Raw genomic sequence first — 23,880 nt, forward strand, 5'->3', positions numbered from 1 at the left:
AGTTCGATTTTACCTCTAAAATCTGAAAAATTTCGGTAAATTAGATTTAAATATAACGAGTTTAAAACTTGTTCGAGTTACAACTTAAAAGTCTCGCGCGGCAGGGAATGTTGGTCATTGGGAATACCCTTAGAATTAGAGTGCCTGGTTTGGTCATCTGGCGACCGTTAAAATTTCGCGTTGGTCTTGAGAGCGAGCGAGAGAGAGATTCCGCCGCCAGAGCGCGCTGTCTCTTGGCTGAGGAGACTATGGTAGTATCCGCTAGCATCGCCGCTAGAGTAGCAAAAAGGTTTCGAGTGGAGGCGGGGGCCATTGATCGTTCCGAGGAAGTGGAACCGCTCTCTCTCTCTCTCTCTTCTATATATATTGCCGTAGAGGCTCGAGTCACGTCGCACATTCAACCGGGACCCCGGTCTTGAAAAAGGGATCTCGAAACTCGGTCCCAAAGATCTCTCACATAACCCGCGCGGCAAAGCGACCCGTTGGGGCAGCCTGGCACACGGCAGTCTCACATCGGTCCTTTCATTCTCTCTCTCGCTCAGCACGCTGCCACTTCTCGGCGCTTTTATTCGTTTCCAGATAGTTGCGTTATCAACACGCACGGACAAGTCGCTCTTCCTTCCCCCGCTGCTCCAACCGACTCTTAAAAGCATGCGGCGACCGAAGAAGCCCCAAGAAAAGCGAAAGTGAGATTCCCCGTAAATACGCGTCGTAAAGAACGTCTAAGCCAGATAGAAAACGCGCGAAAATAAAGGAAAAAGTTTTCTAAAGAATAGTTTCTCCAGGGTCCCTCTTAGTTTCGGGAAGTTTTCCGGCCCCCTCTTGGAAAAAGAGGCCTCCGAGATCGTCATTCGCGTTTCAACGTCGCTGGATGTTCGTAGAAAAATAGCGGAGAAATATGACTCTCTCCGCCGCCGAGATCTCTTCCTGGCTTTTGTTTCAAATTAAGGAAACGCGAGTATTCTAAAATCGTTCTCCGATAAGCGAAAGGAACGCGCCGATTCTACCAGTTTCAGTCGCGACATTACCGTTTACCGAGTCGCGTCGTTCGAAACCAGTTCGTCACCTTTACCATCATTCGGAAAACGATTCTTTAAATAAATCCTTCAGCCAATTTATACTACGGAAGTAAGCTTGGGTGTTTCCAAGGATGCAAATACTCCGTTCCCTATGAAAAAACGCCTCTCGGATCCCACTATGTGGAGGTGCTGGATCTGCTTATGGACGGCGTTTTTCGTCGAAGGTTAGTTCCACTTACAAAAATCTACACTTTACTTTTCGTTTTTATTACTTAATAAATAAAAAGAAAAACGCGTCTGGGCCTGCTTTGTCTCAAATAAGCTAATTTGGTAATCGCGCGTTATTAATTTTATTCTTAACTCATCGCCTTCGGGGGTCCGTTAAGTTAGCCCCCCCAGCAACCCGAAATTTTATCAGAGACCTATATTCTATTTGCACCCCCCTTGCACCACCTTGCACCACCAAAATAAAAGCTTGCACCAGAACAGGGCGGATTGCACCGGCAAAATTAAACTGGGGGGCCAACTTAATGGCCAGCCCCCCCGAATTTCCAAAGGTCATTTTTTTCCCTATATTCTATTTGCACCCACCTTGCACCACCTTGCACCACCAAAATAAAAGCTTGCACCAGAAGAGGGAACATTCCACCGGCAAAAAGGAACTGGGGGGCCAACTTAATGGCCAGCCCCCCAGAATTTCCAAAGGTCATTTTTTCCCTATATTCTATTTGCACCCACCTTGCACCACCTTGCACCACCAAAATAAAAGCTTGCGCCAGAAGAGGGAAGATTCCACCGGCAAAAAGGAACTGGGGGGCCAACTTAATGGCCAGCCCCCCAGAATTTCCAAAGGTCATTTTTTCCCTATATTATATTTGCACCCACCTTGCACCACCGAAAACAAAGCTTGCATAGAATCAATGTCACATAAGTGTCCGACACAAATAATGTATGAACAGTCTGATTAGAATCGATTTGTGGTGGTTGTTGTATCATAAGTAAAAAAACGTAAAAATACGACTTCATGTTTTGGGAGCGGTTCTAATATAACTGACCGAAACAAAAACAATTTATGAGCAGTCTATTTATTAATAGTATCAGAAGTAACACAATAAAAGTAAGTAGGTCATTGAAAAACTTACTGGCAATTTTATAAAGTGGGAACCGAGGGGCAGTTATCTCCTTCGCAGAGTGCAGAAGTAATCAAGGTTAAAAATTTAATCGGATTAAATTTAATACAGCCAAAGCTGCAGACATCAAATTTAATCGATTTAATCAACCAAGAGTGCCGATTTAATCATGGGAGTGAACTGCCTCTCGGTTGGAACAAATCATATAGAAATATTTTGACCAAGTTGATTAGTAGTGCTATCAAAAGTGTCCTAAACGACAGAAGTACTGACAAAGCTAACTATCGCGCGAAATTTTCGCTTGCGATTTTGATGTGTTCATCCGGCTTATCTCTTTCAATTTCCACACTAACCTGATGGTACCCGATAAACAAACTATAAGGCGTTTCTATTATCAATATCGTTTAAACTCAATGTTCATACAACTGTGCGCCGATTCATTTTGTGTGTCGTTAAAGGGATCAGCAGCCTACGTTGCATGTTGGAGCCTATATTGAAATTATATGTGCTATAATTTTACGATACTGCGCGTGTCTGAGATTCGGGCTCCATTAAGTTGACCCGCCCTAATAAGCATAACTAAAATAACATAGCCTATCAATACGCACCAATTATGCACCATTACGCACCGTTAATTTCAAATTTTGCACCAGTGCCGTTTTGACGGAATTTAATTTTTTAAATGGGCGGGCCAGCTTAACGATAGCCCGCCCAATTTCGAATTTCCAAAAAAACATAGCCTATCAATACGCACCCATTATGCACCATTACGCACCGTTAATTTCAAATTATGCACCAGTGCCGTTCTGACGGAATTAAATTTTTTAAATGGGCGGGCCAGCTTAACGATAGCCCGCCCAATTTAGAATTTAAAAAAACAGCCTATCAATACGCACCCATTATGCACCATTACGCACCGTTAATTTAAAATTTTACACCAGTGCCGTTTTGAAGGGAGTTAATTATTTAAATTAAATGGGAATTATTTAAATTGAGACCTCCGTAAGCACGGAGATTTACGTTGTTGGAAGACTGTTTGAAATACCTTAGAATTAAAATTAAGCGACGTAATTGCAAATTTAGGTTATATGACAATCACAGCTATTCAAAAATATAACTTTTATGAATATCGGACTTCAATTGAGAAACGGTTTGAAGACTTTTAGGCGAAAATATAAAACTACGAAAATTGGAGACCCGTAAATTACCGCGAAAGCCATACTTAAAACTAATATTTACTAATGGAACCGAAGATATAAGTCCGCTGGATCCTAACCTAACCAAAAATAGTTTTTTTTAAAGTTATCGGACATAATTTTCAGTATGTTAGGCTCAGATTTCAAAATTATGAAGGGCGATCGATGCCGGTATGTGTACATTCGAACGAGTTAGCCTTTACCTCCCTATCCCTTTAAGCGGCGGCATCGGCATCGGCATCGGCTACATTGTAAGTGAAACTAGTACAAACAAATCCTTAGGATTGTGAGTAAAAACCTAGGCGCAGTGTAATTTTGGGGCACTTATACCTGAAATTTCAAAAGTGGGGCCCTAAAATCGGTCCAAATGGGGGCCGTTAACAATCGTGCGCCTAATGGGAAAATCGCCACTGTGCTTAACAGAGCCGTTCGCTATTTTATGAGGAACTAAAGAGTTATAAATAGTAATCATCGGGAGCACAAGGTTGAAAACCCCTGATCTAGACTAACAATATGAACTTGAAAAGTTGATCTGACTCGTAAAACAGTGTAGTACAAATTTCAAAAATGGTGGTGCATAATGGTGCATAATGGGTGCCAATTGATAGGCTACTTTTAAGGCTGAAAATTCTAAATTGGGCGGGCTATCGTTAAGCTGGCCCGCCCATTTAAAAAATTTAATTCCGTCAGAACGGCACTGGTGCATAATTTGAAATTAACGGTGCGTAATGGTGCATAATGGGTGCGTATTGATAGGCTATGTTATTTTAGTTATGCTTATTAGGGCGGGTCAACTTAATGGAGCCCGAATCTCAGACACGCGCAGTATCGTAAAATTATAGCACATATAATTTCAATATAGGCTCCAACATGCAACGTAGGCTGCTGATCCCTTTAACGACACACAAAATGAATCGGCGCACAGTTGTATGAACATTGAGTTTAAACGATATTGATAATAGAAACGCCTTATAGTTTGTTTATCGGGTACCATCAGGTTAGTGTGGAAATTGAAAGAGATAAGCCGGATGAACACATCAAAATCGCAAGCGAAAATTTCGCGCGATAGTTAGCTTTGTCAGTACTTCTGTCGTTTAGGACACTTTTGATAGCACTACTAATCAACTTGGTCAAAATATTTCTATATGATTTGTTCCAACCGAGAGGCAGTTCACTCCCATGATTAAATCGGCACTCTTGGTTGATTAAATCTGATTAAATTTGATGTCTGCAGCTTTGGCTGTATTAAATTTAATCCGATTAAATTTTTAACCTCGATTACTTCTGCACTCTGCGAAGGAGATAACTGCCCCTCGGTTCCCACTTTATAAAATTGCCAGTAAGTTTTTCAATGACCTACTTACTTTTATTGTGTTACTTCTGATACTATTAATAAATAGACTGCTCATAAATTGTTTTTGTTTCGGTCAGTTATATTAGAACCGCTCCCAAAACATGAAGTCGTATTTTTACGTTTTTTTACTTATGATACAACAACCACCACAAATCGATTCTAATCAGACTGTTCATACATTATTTGTGTCGGACACTTATGTGACATTGATTCTATGCAAGCTTTGTTTTCGGTGGTGCAAGGTGGGTGCAAATATAATATAGGGAAAAAATGACCTTTGGAAATTCTGGGGGGCTGGCCATTAAGTTGGCCCCCCAGTTCCTTTTTGCCGGTGGAATCTTCCCTCTTCTGGCGCAAGCTTTTATTTTGGTGGTGCAAGGTGGTGCAAGGTGGGTGCAAATAGAATATAGGGAAAAAATGACCTTTGGAAATTCTGGGGGGCTGGCCATTAAGTTGGCCCCCCAGTTCCTTTTTGCCGGTGGAATCTTCCCTCTTCTGGCGCAAGCTTTTATTTTGGTGGTGCAAGGTGGTGCAAGGTGGGTGCAAATAGAATATAGGGAAAAAATGACCTTTGGAAATTCTGGGGGGCTGGCCATTAAGTTGGCCCCCCAGTTCCTTTTTGCCGGTGGAATGTTCCCTCTTCTGGTGCAAGCTTTTATTTTGGTGGTGCAAGGTGGTGCAAGGTGGGTGCAAATAGAATATAGGGAAAAAAATGACCTTTGGAAATTCGGGGGGGCTGGCCATTAAGTTGGCCCCCCAGTTTAATTTTGCCGGTGCAATCCGCCCTGTTCTGGTGCAAGCTTTTATTTTGGTGGTGCAAGGTGGTGCAAGGGGGGTGCAAATAGAATATAGGTCTCTGATAAAATTTCGGGTTGCTGGGGGGGCTAACTTAACGGACCCCGCGTTCGGTCGTACTTTATTATATAGATTGTTGGAAACACTCTTCGTATAATTATCGAGAAAAGCTTATCTACAACGAAGGTATATTTAGCGGCGAGATTCAACAGAATAGCGTGTCGTCCGCCCTTTCGGGGTTCAGTTTGAAAATTAGCTTTCCGCGGCTCCGGGCCAGGGTGAGAATCGCTATCGTTTAGAGAGAAGGCCTCTCTTCTATCAGTGCCTTATTTCGGGGCTGGCCTTTTTTAACCGCCGTCGAGCACGTAGCTAATAATTACCGCTCTTAACGAAAGAAGAAAACGAGGGACCTCGTCTTAACCTAGCCGAAGGAGTGGCGATTTTAATGAGCAAAATCCTCGCTCACCCTGTCCCGAAATGAAAGGGGGACCGCGCCACGAGAGTCATTAAGGTTTTGCCCCAAAATATACATTCAACTTCATCATCGTCGTTTCCACCCGCCTACGCGAAGGTGGAAAAAGACTAATATTCTTTTCAAAATTTACGAAGCAAATAAAATTTTATTTATGATAGCGGTATTATTCTAGCCAATCCATTTTTTCTTCGCCGACTTCTGGGGTGTAATGGGCGCCGGTAAAATTATCGCGAAAATGGAGCGTCGATTAATCAATGCGAGAAACGCGCTTTGGGGTTTTTCTTTAATCTGAATGTAAAGAAATATGAAACGAAATTGGAGGGGATTAAGAAAGAACGGATTTAGCGGTTCGCCTGACCGGTTTTTTCGTTGTGTGGATTTGGGTACGGTCTGATGGCGTGGAGGGGGGGGGGTTTCTTTTGAGCTCGTTAGCGGATAAAATGCATTTATCTCTCGGCTAAACGACCATTTAGGAGGGGTTTGTGGCCCTTTCGAATCATGTAAAACGACAGATCGCTATTTTTGAGTATTACTCAGCGAAACAGGTGCGCCGAATAGTGGCGGGCAGGAAATATTAAGCGCGCCGAAACGGCCTCCATCCTGCAGCCAATTTGACGCCTGGCGATCCTCATCAAACAGTGTAAAGGGTGAGCGCGAGGGGGACGGATCCTTTTCGGATAATGGGTCTCCTTCGCGTTTCGCTCGTCATTCACTCTGAAACTCGCGTGGCTGCAGTCGGCTGGCCCCTCGCGCGATCATCAGCGCCGAAGAATCTGATTAATTTTCGTACCTATCAGACTAATTTTATCGGAGCCATGTCGATCTCTAACTCTGTATTTAAAATCGAGGGCTTGAAATGGGGAACTAGCCAATTTCTCTTTCCGTTTTGAGGGGTTTTTTTTTGGTACACGAAGTAGATCAATTTCAGTAGATTCTGTTTTTATTTTGGTACACGAAGTAGATCAATTTCAGTAGATTCTGTTTTTATTTTGGTACACGAAGTAGATCAATTTCAGAAGATTCTGTTTTTATTTTGGTACACGAAGTAGATCAATTTCCGTAGATTCTGTTTTTATTTTGGTACACGAAGTAGATCAATTTCAGTAGATTCTGTTTTTATTTTTGTACACGAAGTAGATCAATTTCCGTAGATTCTGTTTTTATTTTGGTACACGAAGTAGATCAATTACAATAGATTCTGTTTTTTTATTTTGGTACACGAAGTAGATCAATTAGAATAGATTATTTTTTTATTTCACGAAGTAGATCAATTACAGTAGATTCTGTTTTTAATTTGGTACACGAAGTAGATCAATTACAGTAAATTCTGTTCGATATGTTTTTCGTCTTATCTTTAAGTAATAACGCCAAGTGAGGGTAAAATCAGAACATTATAAATTCGTTAAGGAATTGAATTCAAAATTATGATGGGAAATGGGAAAATAAATTTTAAATTATGTTGAAAAATTCTCGATCGTGTATATTTTATTAGTTGCATCGGTGACTTATTAGCTTATTTATTTAACGTGTCGTTCTACAGGAAAAGCTTTCAATGATATTGGTTGCGAGCTTTCTTAGACAAAAAATATTTATTATAGAAACTCTGCTTTATTGGATGCACTCCGAACCGCGGTATTACGGAATATACAAAGTTTGGTTGATCCTTTCTGGTTTCTCGAATCATTTAAATGGGACTCTAGTCCCCCGTTAAAAGTTTTAAATTTGATCCAGTTGTTGCTTACTGATATAAGGTAAAGAAGGCGATACGCGTGGACTTCCGTTACAATGATCAAAGCGATTTATCTCTCGGGTGGGCGAATGCCGAAGCTATCGTATTTTCGCGTTCTTCTTTCGCGCTGTTCCTTGAATATGAAATGAGCCAATCAAATCACCCGAGAGGAGAGCGCTGGGGTTGCCCGCTGTTCCCGGTTTAACCGCTCGAAGAACCCGAGACGAGCAAACACATTTTGTAAATCGAGATATCGCGGCAGGCGCGCCTTTTTCGACATTATCCATGTATGAGATGCGCGCGTAAGACTTGAGAAGTCAACCAATTCTTCGGCACTTATTTATGACGCGCGTTTATCAGAGCAAATATTAAATACACCGAGAGATCGTTTCCCGATGTAGTATCGCGTTTCCGTAAGATATCGTTTGAAAATGACGATGCATTATTTCGTACCCTTTTTGCCTTATGACGTTCCGCCTATATTATCGGATACGTATGGCGACGTGTATATTTGATCAGCGTACGAGCTAATGCGCCGTTGGTTTCGTCGGGTATAAGCGGGAAACCCGAGATTACCTCGATTGAACAAAATGCGAAAGAATGGAGAACGGTTTGATGAATTGCTTATCGTGTCTCTGCCGTTGTCGTGAGACGCCGGCAAAGTAGTCGCCTCTCGAGCTTTAAACGCCAGGAGGGGGAGGGCTTCCGGCGTTTCTACTAAATTGCGCCGGTAGCTGCTGAATAACGAATAATCTGGAGTCTAAAGGGTTTTTTGTCATCCTTCACGGGATCGGACGGGGGTTGAGGGGGATGCTTTCGGATGGATGGGTGCGTGAAGACCAAGAGGGATGAAGATAGGGACGCTTAAGGCCCAGTCAGCATCCTCTCGGTGGCGCGAGTTCGAAAGAAAAGAGAACCTTCTTGAACGAGGAAGGAGCCCCGGGGTGCGCGCTCTCGAATCTTTGAAAATTGTTTCTCATCTGATGAAAGGGAAGTTCCTGTCCATCGCGTTTGTGGACCCTAATTTTTTAAAGAGTTTAAACAGAGGATCAAAGAGATTTTGGCGTATATTGTAAATTGACTGGGTACTGAATATATTAAAACTCGTTTCTTTCGCTCCAGAAAATCATCTCCGGCTCCTTTCCGCTCTCTCCTTCATCGTCGAGTTCGCTCCTCGAGAAGAGAGGAGGGCGCAAGACTGAAGAGCAAATATTTGAGGAACCAAACCCAAAGTCATTTTCTTCTCGTAAGAACGCCCCGAGAACTAACGCCATGCCCAAAAAAAGTTACACTTTTCGCATTTCCCCAAGAACCTTACAAAGTTAAACCGTATAGCTAAGGTCCTATGCTGAGGGAATAAAAAAAAATATTTCGGTATATGATAAAAAGGTCTTGGTTTTAATACCATTTTAATACTGCCTTTAGGCGGGCTTAAGTCAAACTTTAAAAACCCTAGCGGAGATATTTTATTTAAAGGAACGGCGAGATAAAAGTATAAAATGTATTCCCAAAAACTTTGGACATCGTTGGAAATGAGACGGATGTTACGAAAATCAACCTTTCTCAATATACGAGAGTGAGGGTTATAAAGAGTAAATTCTAACAATTTTGAGACTGCCAAACGACGTTTATAGATCGCGGGGGTCGAGGTTAAAACGCTTTCCATTCTTCTTCATCTTTCACTTCTCTTATTTGCCGGTTGCGGGGGACCTTTAAAGATTCTAGAGAATGTCGCCTTTCCGGAAGCATTCTCAAACTCTGGGTTGGGTAAGAGAAGGGTTGGTGGTTGACGCCGGGCTTCGTAGCGTAGAGGAACGATTCTCCCCGAAACAGCTAGGGCCGACCTAGAGGATATACCTGATAAATATTCTTCTCAGGCGCGTCCCGATATATTCGTACGGAGGGAGGCAGATTTCGTTGGCCAGGGAAAGCGATGCATTCCATTAGGAGAAGCGAGAGCGGCTGGTGGCTTCGCTCGGGGATGTCATCCCGATTATAGTCACTGGCGGGCTGATGCCCTTGGCCTCTGATGATTGTTCCTCGGTGGTGGCTCATCTTTTCCGCTCGATACGAATGAACAATGCCAAGAAAGCCAAAGTCTCAAAGAGCGTCAATAAGAAAGAATGTACGTGGGAATATAAGAAACAGCGCTGTACGGACGAGATGTTAACACTTCGGATCGCCGCCGGACGCTTTATAAATGGTCGACTGACAAGTCCCGCGAGGAAATAATTCCTCGCGCGACACCGAATATTGCGATATGAGAATACGTTTGACGCGCTTATAACCCGCCCGTCACGCCCCCCCTCCCCGTTCCGTCTTTCAAAGGAGCTTTCATTCCGATCACAAATGTCTACTCGCGACGCTTTACTTTTTGGATAAAGGAACGTTCGGTAACCTACGTGTCGCTAAAGGATTTACATTGCACCCTTTGAAGATATCTGATCAAGCCCCGTTCGATCCGAATTGGACTTTACATTTTCCAGTATCAAAGGCGTCTCTATCCTTATCTAGTTTCCAAACGATAAATCGTTTCAAACGTAATTTAATTTTAGTGGACGTGTTTTTATTATAGGGCGTCATTATTAAAGTTGATTCGTTCGTCCATTTAACAGATACACACGTGGAGCGGAGGGGAGAGGGTTTACGAAGCGAAAGAAACGGTGAATTAATAATCACCGAGTTCGGGCGCGAAATCAAATATGTAAATAAGTTTTAAAGTAGAGTTGCAACGGCGGCGACCCCGGAACGTATTCGTGATTCGGAATGTGGCGGCGATGGCCGAACGAGAGGTGAAAGGTAGGCCTGGTCGTCTCGCTTCGGAGATAAATAAACGACGTAACTAACCGCGAAGAAAGGAACGGCAAATATTCAAATGACGACCGATTGCTCGGCGGCGATAATTCGAAGGGTTTTAAGCGAAAGGCGTTCGTTCGGGTTGCGCGTTCTCGGAGGTGGCGGGTTTGTCCAGTCGTTTGTCTTTTACACCTTCTCAGTTTAACGACGTAAAAGTCGGGGTTGACTTTAGTACGTTCACGATGAGGACTATAAAGACAGCCAGCTTTATTCCCTCCCACCGAGAGAGAGCTCCTTTAAGCCGAAGCGCCGCCTAATTCCGGCGCGAATCTCTTTAACAACCCTCGGCCTCCTTCCGCGCTCGGCGGCTCTGCTTTTAACGGGGTCTCCTCGACTTACGGAACTAGGTCCCATTACGGCCAACATCATCCGATCTTTTAGCAACAGTTTATTCGTTATTCCTATAGCCCTTTTTTGGCGCGCCCTTTGACGCGAGCCATCGGCCTTGGTTTGGGGCTCTCGCTAATAAAGTAAACCACTAAGCCGGGGCCACGGAGTCTTAAAAAGGCCAAGATTTACGTTTTACTTTTTACGCCGTATAATACTGCCTTCCTTATTACTTTTGGGATTTCTTTTCCACCTCTTTCCTTCTGGCGCTCGTAATAGACTCTAATGGAATACACTAGCAACCGGGAAAGCACGTTTGAGTACGCGATGAGAACCGCGGATAAAAACAAAAGAGGGAGCGAAGCCGGGGCATATGGCCAATATAAATTTATATATACAGAGAGCGCATCAGCTCTGTCGCCGCCTTTGATTTGCTTTTTTTCTCTCGTTTTGTTGTCGCCTAAAGAGGAAAATTTTCGTCGAAACTTTTAAATTTTCTGATTAGACATTTTTTTCACGGGAATATAAATTTTCAATTGTAATTTGATATTCGTGGGTTTATAGAGCTTTATAAGTTTGATGGTAAAACGGATTATACATATTTATCTGGTAGAATATATTAGGCTTAAGAGGCGCTGAATAATCTCATTGCTCGAAACCAAACTGGAGGCTTTTGGGCTTAAATACTAGCTGTAAATCCGACCTAATACGTACGCGAACGTTGAAATTCAATTAGAGTTACTTAGAGCATTCTCGTTATTTAAATATACACTTTGATTTTCGACGGCTTTTGACTTTGTAAATTTGTGGAAAACGCGTCATAGACGCGTAACTGCTATCTGTTAAAAATATGTACACTCAACTGAAATTTATTTACGCGTTCTCTCCCGGGTGGCCAGATTTGAATGTCGGAGCAAATATTAGCTATTCACGATACGCGCGTATCGATCTAGGCCTTGTTTGTTCCGAAGTCGCCAGGGACCCCGACCAAGATTGAATACAAAGATATCCGGTATGGGGAAAAAGAGCAAACCCCCATTTTGTCGTGCTGCGCCTATGAAGGAAGCAATCTACGGATTTATTTGGTTTATTTATGGCCGAGGTCTAGTATACCAAAGGAACAATCCCTCTGTAATCGGCCTGGAGCGGGGAATTATTTGATTTTTGTCCCCCCCCCCCCCCAGTTCGTTTCAGATCTCTTTTATGTTGCTAGTGTTATGTAAATTTTTTTATTTAAGTTCCGTGTTTTGTTTTATAGCTTATGGCATTATACCTCTTTGTAAAAAGGGATTCAATTCAATTTGCGCTTCCGTGGCTCGATACGCGTATTGCTATTTGCTTTATCTATTTTTCGTCGTTTTCAACTTATTAATTAATGGTATTTGCAGTCATAATTAATGGTATTTGCAGTCAAAATATTTTACATTGTTTCAGTACTCGTAATTTTTAAATTGACGTCGTTTTTTTTAAAACTGTCATTGGAAATGTGTAATTAGAGTTGGTGAACTTAGTGGTTTTAATTTGTTACGCAAACAGACAACGGTGCATAAATCAATTATGGATTTGCCATTTATATTTACCTTTACTCTAAATGCTAATTTCCCCGCATTATACGTTTATCATTCGTGTGTATATCGGCAATAATAATGTATGTAGATTAAAGTCGTAACTTATCGTTCCGACGTATCGAATAAGTCCATTTTATTACCTACAATTCAAAGTTATTAATTTATATAACCTAAAAATTCGATACTTAACGATAGTTTTTTTAATTTAATGATCTAACTGTAAATATGTTCTTAGTCAAATAATTGAATAAGGTTTACCTCGAATCTATTTGGAAAGGAAATTAGGTCAAAACGTCTGAAGAATCTGAACGTTTAACGCAAATTTCCCGCATACAACTACGTTTTAAAAATAAGCGCTATTGATGATATGAATGTAAAACTAGAAATAAAACACTCCCAATTCTTAAGAAAGTGATAGGGATATACGACAGAATAGAAATATTGAAGCTTTCGGAGCTGTTCCGGAGAAACGAAGAAGAAAAAGAGGTGGCGATCGGATTTCTTCGGACGTAATAATTGCGCTCAATCTGGGAGAGTCAGTACTACTCGGGATAGAACGACCACAGGAGGGTTTCTGGCAACTCACTCAACCCCTCTTTCTCCTTTTTCATCATATCTGAGACGACGGAAGGAAGAAGCGCGGAGACCAATACCGAGAACGGTGGAACCGATCGTAGACGGAGTATTCCGAGAACGCTGGAATCCTTTCTTAGACGTCTTTTGGTCCGGCTATAACCTATAAATCGAACGCTACGAGAGATCAAGACTGACCCAGGCCTAAGAGCGCTTCCAGATAATGGCTAGCGTTTCATATTTTTGATACACGAAGTGAATAGAAGTACAGGTGTACGTCGGACGGGGTAGACCCGATCGGGTTGACAGGGATCTATTTCGATTGGGTGCCGACCTAGCCTAGGACGCTCGAAATGACATCCTGCCGTTGATTCTATTTCTTGGCGTCTGATCCTTGGAAAATTACAGTGATTCGTCACCGAAATCCGATCCATATTGCGGGGTGAACGAGATTGGTCACTGTTCGTCGGGCGGTATTGGAATCGTGATTGTCCTCCCTTCTTCGACGCTCGGGGGAAAAGCCGCAATTATGATTTTCGGAATTTATCTCGTTTTTCAAATAAAGATCGGCTCCGGATCCAATCTCTATTTCCTTTCGCCCACCAGATAGACACGCGCATTGGCCCTATAAACCGTTTCATTTTTCACGATACACGTATATCTTGACGTATATTTTCTTTAGAAAACGATAGGGCGAAACATTTATCTTCTCGTTCTATAAGTCACGCCGCGCTTTGAAAAATATTGTTTTTCCGTCTCGTTTTGGGGGAAAAGAAAGATGTCTTAACCGCAAACCTCTTATTTCTCTCCATGTTGCGTTTCTAAAAGCCCATTTTTTACCCGAGTAAGCTTAACGTTGTTCTATTTTTTATATCGTATAGTCTGCCGGTAACAAAATATTCCTTTCTTTTTGGCACAATTTTTTTTATTTCAAGGTCAAAGCATATTTTATATCGTATAGAGTCTGCCGGTAACAGAATATTCCTTTCTTTTTGGCACAATTTTTTTTTAATTTCAAGGTCAAAGCATATTGTATATCGTATAGTCTACCGGTAACAAGATATTCCTTTCTTTTTGGCACAATTTTTTTTATTTCAAGGTCAAAGCATATTTAATATCGTATAGAGTCTGCCGGTAACAGAATATTCCTTTATTTTTGGCACAAATTTTTGTTATTTCAAGGTCAAAGCATATTTTATATCGTATAGAATCGGCCGGTAACAAAATATTCCTTTATTTCAAGGTCAAAGCATTTTTTTTTAATTTAATATCACACATTTTTATTTTCAACAATATTATGTTTGCCTTCGAATGATGCATTTTTAAAGTTAAAAGTTTATACACTCGAACTTTAATTCGATTTTAATTCAACCGAAAAGGATCCTATTATCATTTATGCTACCGTACGTTACAATATGTCGTCTATAATACTGTAACAATATTATACACTTATTGTAACGTATTAGTAGCATCAAAAGTCTACTTCTTCCTAACGTAGTCAGTAAATTGTTTCCCAAGAATTTGGTTCACCGATTAAGGTTGCTGGTTAAATTACTTTCGCCTTCTCGGGAGAATTGAGGCAAAAAAAAACCCCATACGCCCTAAGAGGTGTTTCGGCTGTGATCAAAGAAAACAGACCTATCCTATCCTAGACGACTAAACAAATTACGCCTATTAGAAGACCCGACCGCTAAACTACGCTCGTAATTAGTCGAGAAACGCGTGAAGGTAACGGAAATAAGAAGCAACGGCGTCAGCTTATTTTGCTTCCATCAAAGGCCCAGCGTTTTCCGTCATCCCCGTTTAATTTGTCGAAAGGGGAAATTCTTAATATGGACAAATGCAATCAAAATCGTATTTAGAATTGCTTTTACCGACATTTCTCTTCCATCTAAATACCCTTTTCCATCAGGGGGTGGGTCCGCGGCGTCAGTCTTTACTCGTCCTTATTACGGGTGCTGGCTGACGGCGGAAGCGGACATTCATCCTGTAGCTTTCAGCCCGCGACGAGAATATAATTTCTCTTTTAATTAATAAGCGATTCCGTTTTGACGCCCTCCGAAAATGCTTATTCCTAATTTTCTCGGCCTTTGCCCGCGTATGTGGCCGCCGACATCAATATAGACCCATTGGGGAGAGAGAGAATAGCGCGGTAAGTGGAGCGTGACCTCTTGATTCAATAACAGCGACCCGCGGCTTCGTTATAATTTCCTATAACAAGCTCCTGAATGATGGTTCCGGGTTCCTCCAGCCACCAATTCCCTATTCACGCCCTCTTTCTCTCCATTGCCCGGGCCTGTTCGATCATTAAAATCTTCTTAAATGGAATCTAATTGTCTATTTATATTCCTCCGCTAGCGATGGCTGCAACGAGGGGGGGGGGTGATTTTCCGGCGATGCGTATATTATTCATTGGCCGCTTACCAGAAGCCACCGCCTCTTGAAGTTTTAATAAGCTTGCCCCGATCGAACGCTTTTCCCTCCGAATCGTCGATTTACAAAATAGCGTCGAAACCCTCTCCTTTGTTAAAACGGCATTTGCCTCTTTCGGGTTAATATTTATCGTTCGTTGACTCTATTCGGGACTTAAAAGAAAGTGGATTTTTGAAAACGTTTATTGAGTCGTTTCGGTTCTCGTTAGGTAAAGTGCTCTGGATAAGTCGTCAGTTTGCGTAACGTTCTATATTTAAACGTCGGAAGATATAACGTTGTCGTTGTTTAACTTTCTCTTTTCTATTAACGCGGAGGTTCGCGAAATATAGAAAAGTATAACCGCCGGGGGTTTCCTTTCGCTGGATTCCGAGAGGTATAACTTTTTTTATTCTATAAATAATGTCGAAAGCGATGTCGCGCTTTTCTCGAACGAATTGGGGCTGCGGGGAGTAGAAATTCAAAGACGATCCATCATTTAAATTCGTGGGTGTTGTCTACCATTCTCGTACTGCGGCTTGGCACGCGAAACCTTCATCAATAGAAAAGGAAAGCGAGAGCCTACGAACGACGGGATCCCTCCGAGGGAGACGTAGAATGAGTTAGTGTATATACGTATGTAAGAGTGGGTAGAGAGTCGAGAAAGACAAACTTGGAAACCCGAATTCTCGCCTATATAGGGCCGGTATCGCTCCGACCCTAGCGCGGGGGGTAAAGGGGGGCGTATGATTGGCGCTAAGTGTGGGGAGTGAAGTTGAAGGCTTCCATTTACCTTCTTTTAAGTTTCGTTCGCATACTCGAGCGCGCGATCAATTATTGACATTCGAATTGGACAGTGAATTATTTATTTCCATTTCAACGCTCTTTTCCTTCGAAGGGGGCGCTGCTATCTGTCGAGGATGGCTCCGAAATAAAAAGAGAGAGACGGATACTGGGAATCATTTTCCGTTATTAGGGGGTAAATCATCGCGGCTGAAATAAATGGCCAGCCCCCGACAATCTGATAAATGTTCCCGAAAAGAAACGTTGTTGAGACTCGGGGCCTCTTCTTTCGGCGGTATCTGTCCTCTCGCCTCCGATACGAGCCGCCCGACGACGCCAGAAGCCGAGAGTGTAAATAATGGATCGTTGGTGGTGTAACTGCGGGTAGGGAGAGTATGTTTCTTATTAGAGTCGACGCCGACGATACGAGTAACGATCCGTCGCGGGTGCGAATGGATCTCGACGCCTCGCCGCTCGTAATCCGAAGAGCGGAAGAGTGTCGTTCGTGGGTCGCCCGTAGTGGCGGCGACGTCGAAAAAAAAGTCGCACCCTCTGTAGAAAACGTTCCAGCGACACTTGACTGGAAATTAATATCGTCTCGCGCGCCAGACGACTCTTTGATCAGCCTCGCAACGAAACGAAAGATGAGTGGCCGTTGCATAATACGAGATGGGATCCGCCATTTTCACCTCTTCTCGAGTATGAGAGAGCTCATTTTTTAAACTTGGAACTCGAGGTTTTTCTTTCAACTTCAATATTTAAAGTACCCTATAACCGTCGATCTTCGCTCATTGTCTCGACGGAGACTTGGAAGTCGCGAAGTGGGGTGGCGGCGGTAGATGAGTAAGATAGAGAGAATGGTTTCGCGGGAGTATCGCGCTGGCGACGCTTAGACGGGCACCTTCAATCCTCCGAGAGACCGCGCTGGGAGAGGGCGAGGGTAGGGCGTATATAGGGCTAAACGAAAACAAACAAAGGCACGCGCCGTGGTGCAATAAATGACGGGAAGCGAAGCGGCCAGGGGGAATCCTCGGCCGTAATGACCTTTCTTTTACCGAGAAGGAAAAAACAAAGGGAGTCTGCCCCGCTGTCGCTACTTTCGGCTATTGGGCCGCCATTATTTTATCCATTGTCCCCACCCAATCCCTCCCCCTCTCTCGCCGTTCCAGTTGGACAGTAACGATTTTTACGACATCTCTCATTCTACCGCGGCTTCTTCCACTCTACCATCTCCGGCTGGTTTCGGTCACCGAAACAATTTCGAGGTGTTTATTTTCATCGACCATCCCCTCTTATAACTCGTACGCCAACGTTCAGTCATCGCTCCCTTCGTCAGAGACCATTCGGGGAGCCTCCCTCCTTCCTTTCATTACTGGGGCTGGGGAATTTTATTGTTTTCTCTCTAAGAGCTTTCTAAGACAGCCACGAGACTGGTAAAGGAGGAGGAGAGACATCCGTACGCGAAAATACGCCGACAGGAGGGGGGATTTTTTTATCCTTAATGATCGTTACCCGGGAGAGGGACAGATTCTAATGGATTAGGCCGAAAAGATAACCTAACCATTATTGCTCAACGCCGAACCCGGGTTTCGGTGACTTTTAACTACGCGGAAACGAGCGTGACCGGATGGATAAGCGGCTTACTTACCCGCCTCAACTCTCTCTCTCTCTCTCTCTGTTGATATAAAAGACCGAAGTGCCGTTACGATTGATCTTAAATATTTGAAAACGGATTCACTCGACGATCTTCGATGGCCTTTTTAGGTATAAAGGTTTCACTTCGTGACCAATCGCCCTCCATTCACGCCCATTTGAAAAGCGTTAAGGTCGCGAATATTCGAACCGATCACATTGTGTCAGCTCGATTTACGATACGTACGGGGCTCGGCTGCCGTTCGACGCTGTTTCTTCTTCACACGTTATTTTGCCGACCACATCTGGCTTATAAAGTTTCGGGTTCACTCAGCCAATAATCCCTGTTCCGAATATAAAATGAGTTGAAACGGGAGGACCTCGCACGCGCCTTGTCAAATTTATCGTCCGGAGAAAGGCCCGGAACGTGACTCGAGCCGATTGCCTTTTGTAGAAGAGCCGGGAAATTATCGAAGTTTTGGCAAATACACCGCCGCGTTACGTTTTACGCGCTAGATTCGGAAGAAAATATCGTCGTTATCTAAATACGGAAACGGACTCGGTTTGGCCAGTTTACCTTTCCTACCTTTAAGGTAAGTTTGGAATACGTTTCCTTCGAGCCAGTTATAGAGGCGTATTTTACGATGGGGAAAGGCGGTCTAGATAAACATATGTTTGCATTTGCCGGACATTGCGAAGTAGTTGAACGTGGAAACGTGCCCGGACTACCGAAAGCCCGCTCCTTCGCTTCCTTTTTGGCGGGTTTGCGTACACGCTTGTTTCCTCCTCCTCCTCGTGCTATGGCGTGGCATGACCCCGCGCCTTAATCGAAGTTACATAGCCGCTAATAGGTCGCGTGTCGCCTTCCAAATCTGGCCCACGTTCGCCCGCGGGTCAATCTTTGATTAAATAATTACGTATTCAGCGAAATAGCCGCTGGGTGATTTCGTGAATTCTTTATCACTGGTTTACCGCGAGATGGCACTGACATATGTCCCGCGATTTTCCTCCTTTATACGTCGCGAATATAGAACGGCAGAACCTCCCCCTTTCCGCGCGAGTTTCGTAGATAAATAAATAACCGTAAAAATCGAGGTACGCTCTAAGGAAAAAAAATAGCTCGAACTCGTTCGGATCAGTGTAAATAAAAACGACTAATTAAAAGAAAGAGGGGTTAGGGCGGAGGTTAAAGGCGGGCTACGATGACTATATGAAAGTTTAATCCCTTAAACGAAACTCTGGGCGTTTTTAATAAACGCGTTTCGCGAAGCTCCGCTGTGTAATTAGAAGTAATTATCTTCCGAGAGACTGCTTTAATATTCGAAGGAAGACTCTAGAATTAGCTTAATTAAACGGGGGGTTGGCTTTATTTATCGTAATTATAACTTCCTAGCGTATATAGTATCGTTACTTCGCCCGAGGAATTACACTTCGCATTTTATTTAAATCTGATAAAAAGGCCCGTTACGCGCGAGATAATTATCCTCAAATAAACTCACGCGAATATTCTTCCAAAATCTTCGCTTTAAAGGGGAACGGCCAAGCTTTTCCAAATATGGCCTTATTTCCGTATCAAAAGATTAACAAGACGTTCAATATACTAACACGTACCTTTTTTGTCTTGAAAAAATAGCTTTTGGCCCATAAGTTTGAAACGAAAAAAAACGCCAGGTGTTTGGGTTTGAATTTTCGCCGCCATCTTAGGGGCTGCCGCCAGCGCCCCTTACCCCGTACGAGTTATTTGCGAACTATCCTAACTTTTAAAATCGTGCAATTTAGGCTTAGGTCTCTTATAACTGGAACGCGCCGCGCGTGCAAAACATATTTTTCGCGTCTTCAGGCTTTTACGTTATTTTTCCGTCTCACCGACTTCTCACCAGGTGTCGCGGCGGACGCGCGCTTTTCAATTTCCCGAAATTTCTTTATTTTATTACAAATTAACCACAAAATATTTTTTGATGCGGTTTTCGCCATAAATTTTACCTTTTAATGGACTATAGGGCTATCTAACTGGTTAATGCTTGACCGTTCACCTTTAATATAGCTTTACGAAACGTATAAGACGTCAGGGATTTTCAGCTTGCCAACAGCTCGGAGGTAAAAGTCACGGTTGGAGTGGTTCGGCTTCTTCGCAAATAGTATATCTCCGGATCGTTATCGGGGCGCACGCGCCAAGATTTATCGTAAAAGCCCCGAAGTGTCTTAGAAAGGCTCCGCCGTTTCCGCGCATTTTTTCTCGTCAGCGATTCTTTGGTTTGATAAGCGTCTCTAGCGGGTGTCAATTGCAGGGGACCCTTACGCCACGCGTCTCGCGCGCCTGATGAAAAAAGTACAACTCTCTGGAAGCGAATCACAATGTCCCGGCTCTTCTGGCTCAATTTTTTTCGTCACCTTCGGCCCCAACCTTCGGTACACCGTCTCTCGATATCTTCTAATATATAAGGAAAGATGGTGGTCTCGGAAGGGTCGACCTAAGTGAGGTAATTATCTCTCTTCGATCGTTACCTCGAGATGCAACCTCGGGGTCTCGGCACCGATCCTCCTCTTTGTGGTACGCGTATAGGCCATCGAGGTAGAGAGGAATAAGGGATTTCCCGTCTCCGTATAGTCTCTTTTATTCGATCCTTTCTCGTACTGATTTCTCTTCGATTCGCGTCTATATAGTCATTTGAGCGTACCAAAGCGTGTCTCGAAAGGAATTTCCGAGAAGGAAGAACGTATTCGAGGATGAGGCAACTGGATTATTCGATGAGATATTTATATTCTTTTTACTTCTGGTTTTGGACGATGGCTCTTCTAAGACTTACGGGACCCCAAAACCAACGAGAGAGAGCGCGCGGTTTTCTTCTTTAGAAATTCTATTGATTTAACCCTCGTTTGATATTAGAGACCGAATATTTATATCTGCGCGAGTCGAGATTGTGTTTGCCAATATTCGTTCAGGCGAGATGGTCGCGTCTTCTCTTCTAGATATATTTTGGCCCCCCTCATTCGTTCGCAAATAAAAAACTGCGGCAAAACTGCCTTATCAAAAGCGCGCGCGGCCGAAGAAGAGGGGCGTAACCCTCCCGTCCCAATGTTTGAAGACAGTCGCTCGGGGATCTAAATAGAGAAGGGTCGAGGGGCTCGCGTCTTTTCTCCCGGATTACAGAAGCGAGAGAGAAAGTCAGCCTTCCAAAAATGAACGAGAGAGGGGGGCTCTTCTACGCTTTCGTTGCAGTTCTTAAAAGAAGGGATCCCGGGGATCTCAACCTTCTTCAACTTTCTCAGCTCGGGACATTGACGTGACTTAAAAGGCGATCTTCCGACCTTTCTATTCCTATCAGAGTATCCAGCTTATATAGACTCTTTCATTTTTTTCGTGATCCCCCGTAAATGGAGTAAAGAAAATATCATTTCTAATACTCGCTTCCATTTGAACGAGAGAAAAATATTTATAATAGGTTGTCAGATGCTCCCTTTGACGAGGTAATAAGGAAGGACTTATTTCCACTATAAGAGCCCGGGGTGCGTAGAGTCAGCAAAAAGTGTCCAAAGATCTTTATTTTAAATGCAAAGCCAGAAAGTAAAAACAAATCGACGAGCTCCGCGTTTTAAGAATTTCTTATTTTAACTGACGTGAGAAGTTAAATCCCCGTAATTTTTCTGATGACTGTTCTAATGGCATTCGATTTCAAATAGGTGATTTCTACTATGCTATAGATTTTTATATTTTGTATATATCTCCACAATATATTATTAATTTTAATGCTACCGATTCGTGAGGTGGTTTTCATATTATTAAAAATAAAATCCTTTTACGCCATTTAATTTTTTTTGAATCGTTACCTAGTTTTACTTAACCAAAAATAAGAAATAAACCCGTTCAGTAATTTAATAATAATAATAATCATCAGCTAGGCTAATACCCAGGGCACCACCTTAGGCCCAAGTAATCAAGCGACTTTTAAAGCCATTAACACAGGTGGCCGGGTTACAATGCGTAGGAGGGTGGTAGCAAGCCCTTCATGCCACGCGAGCCAACAGCTCCCTACACTAACTATTAGCGTTAACCTCGACAAGTTTTTATGGAATGGGAAACCGAAGAACTCGGGGATAAACCCTTTAAACCAGTGGGGAGAGAACTTGCAAGCTCCATGCAGAAGGAGTAGTTCCGAGTTTTCCCCCAGTGCAACAAGGTGGGATCGAAAGTGGCTCCTCTTGCTGCGAGGCGAAAGTTCTAACCACTCCCACCACCCCACGAGTAGTGAAATACATCTGATTGAGGCCGAGTATGGTGAATATTGAACAGTACAAGTTAACTTCTCCGGTATTATGTGAAGTTAATTCAATTTATAGGTCAAGATGTTGGAGACTTAAATGAAGAATTTTAAAAATATTTCATATAAAGTTCATTTAAGGCAAGGTAACCAGTTCTTATATCTACTCCACTTGTCAACAATTCAGAATTCCAACACATTTTACTGGTGAGATCCAAAAGGGGGAACTCATTTACAATTTGGGAATTCCTTGCAATATCTGGAATTCAACGAAAGAACTAAAAGGTGTGGTATACGCCAAAGCCGAAGTAGTGGAAACTCATATAGGGAAAGTGAACTTGTATACACGATATATTTGTTATTTTACCAAGTTGTCCAACTTCAAAAAGATTTATCAAATGGCAAGCAACGCGAGCAAATCTATTTAAAATAATTATATTTTATAATTATAACCAGCAAGCGAGTCATGTACGTAGGGTATTTACATTGAATTAGTTCACCGTAATAAAAGGTATAATGTAGAAATATGTGAATCCACAAAACGTAAGCTCTCGCCTACTATGGCAGGGACTCTATTAGCTGGAGACTCGGAGAGTAAAAGGTACCAACGCGTTCATTATCGAGACTTAACGATTACTAATGAATCAGTCGGGATCCGCTTGTCCGACGTAATATTTCTCGAAGCGTGCCCGCGGTTTCCACCTTTCTAGAGATTACGGGAATCAATTTCTGTCCATTAGTCGCGAAAATACACATTTCACTTTAGAGCGTGCGACGATGGCGGTTGAAGGTAATCGAGCGGTGGTCGGAGTGCTTTTTACACGTGTCCCTTTTAACAATCCATTATCACGCGATCCCTTCATTAGCGACAGTCTTAAGTACCATTCTCTTACGGCTTCAGTCATTTCCTCGTCGATCTCAATACGCTCACTTTGTTGGTAAAAATAGAGACACCCGCGACCACCTCCGACTTCGTAACGCGCTGCTTTCCCACCTTCCAACCCAGTCGCGCAAATTCCGTTACGGAGTTTCAATCGTGGTTTATACAGCTAAATCCAGACGACGATATTTCATAAAATACTTTTTCTAGGAATTCGTACTTTTATTATTGGCTCGTAAAGTATGTAGGTAATATAAATCTTGCTGGGAAAAAAGAAACGGTTGCCCATCCCGGCGCACGTGTCCATTTCGCCCATTGTTTTTATCGTTGTCTCCCGTTCCACCCTTCGCTAAGGACTCCGCCAAAAGCTAGAAGGATATTACAGTATGACCCGGGGAATATTCGAAGGTTTACATCGTTATTATTTGAAGCTATCCAGCACGCTTCTTTCGGACCGTTAATCATCGGGTAGCATTTTTTCGCTATATATATAGATATATATATATACGTATTGCTTATTGCGCTTGGAAACTAGACATTTTCCGAGCTGCCCCGCCGGACCCCCAAAACATTTTTTATTTACTGCTCGGCTAGATTTGAGAAGCCTCCAAAGTAAAACCCGGGGGTAGAGGGTCACTTATATATGACGCGGGCGAAGCTTGGACACTAGGAAATCAGTAACATCAGTCAGAGCGGAGAGGACGCGCCGCAATAACCCTCGAGGCAAAGAACCGTTTACGGCCGCTTTCTCTGATGGCGGTTCTCCTCCTCAGTCTCGATTCCTCTTATGTCAAAAAGACGCGCGGCCCTGTCGCGGGTGAAATAAAAAAGCATCTCTCGCGTTTTGGCCAAGCACGCCTCAATAACTGTAATTTTTTGGAGAAAACACCCTCAA

General features: G+C 42.9%; 1 protein-coding gene across 1 annotated transcript in view; it reads left to right on the forward strand.

Annotated features, from left to right (window-relative positions):
• The first annotated feature begins 331 nt into the window (after positions 1 to 331).
• Positions 332 to 23,880, forward strand: part of LOC149932480 (uncharacterized) — a 34,666-nt gene continuing 11,117 nt past the window's right edge. The window contains exon 1 of the mRNA XM_090156496.1: positions 332 to 1,243. Coding sequence (XP_090012622.1) covers positions 1,171 to 1,243 — 73 coding nt within the window. The 5' untranslated portion in view covers positions 332 to 1,170. The remainder of the gene's footprint in view (positions 1,244 to 23,880) is intronic.

The sequence above is a fragment of the Leiobunum rupestre genome, chromosome 8 (genome assembly GCF_980474605.1).
Source record: "Leiobunum rupestre chromosome 8, qqLeiRupe1.1.hap1, whole genome shotgun sequence".
In the NCBI taxonomy this organism is placed as follows: Eukaryota; Metazoa; Arthropoda; class Arachnida; order Opiliones; family Sclerosomatidae; genus Leiobunum; species Leiobunum rupestre.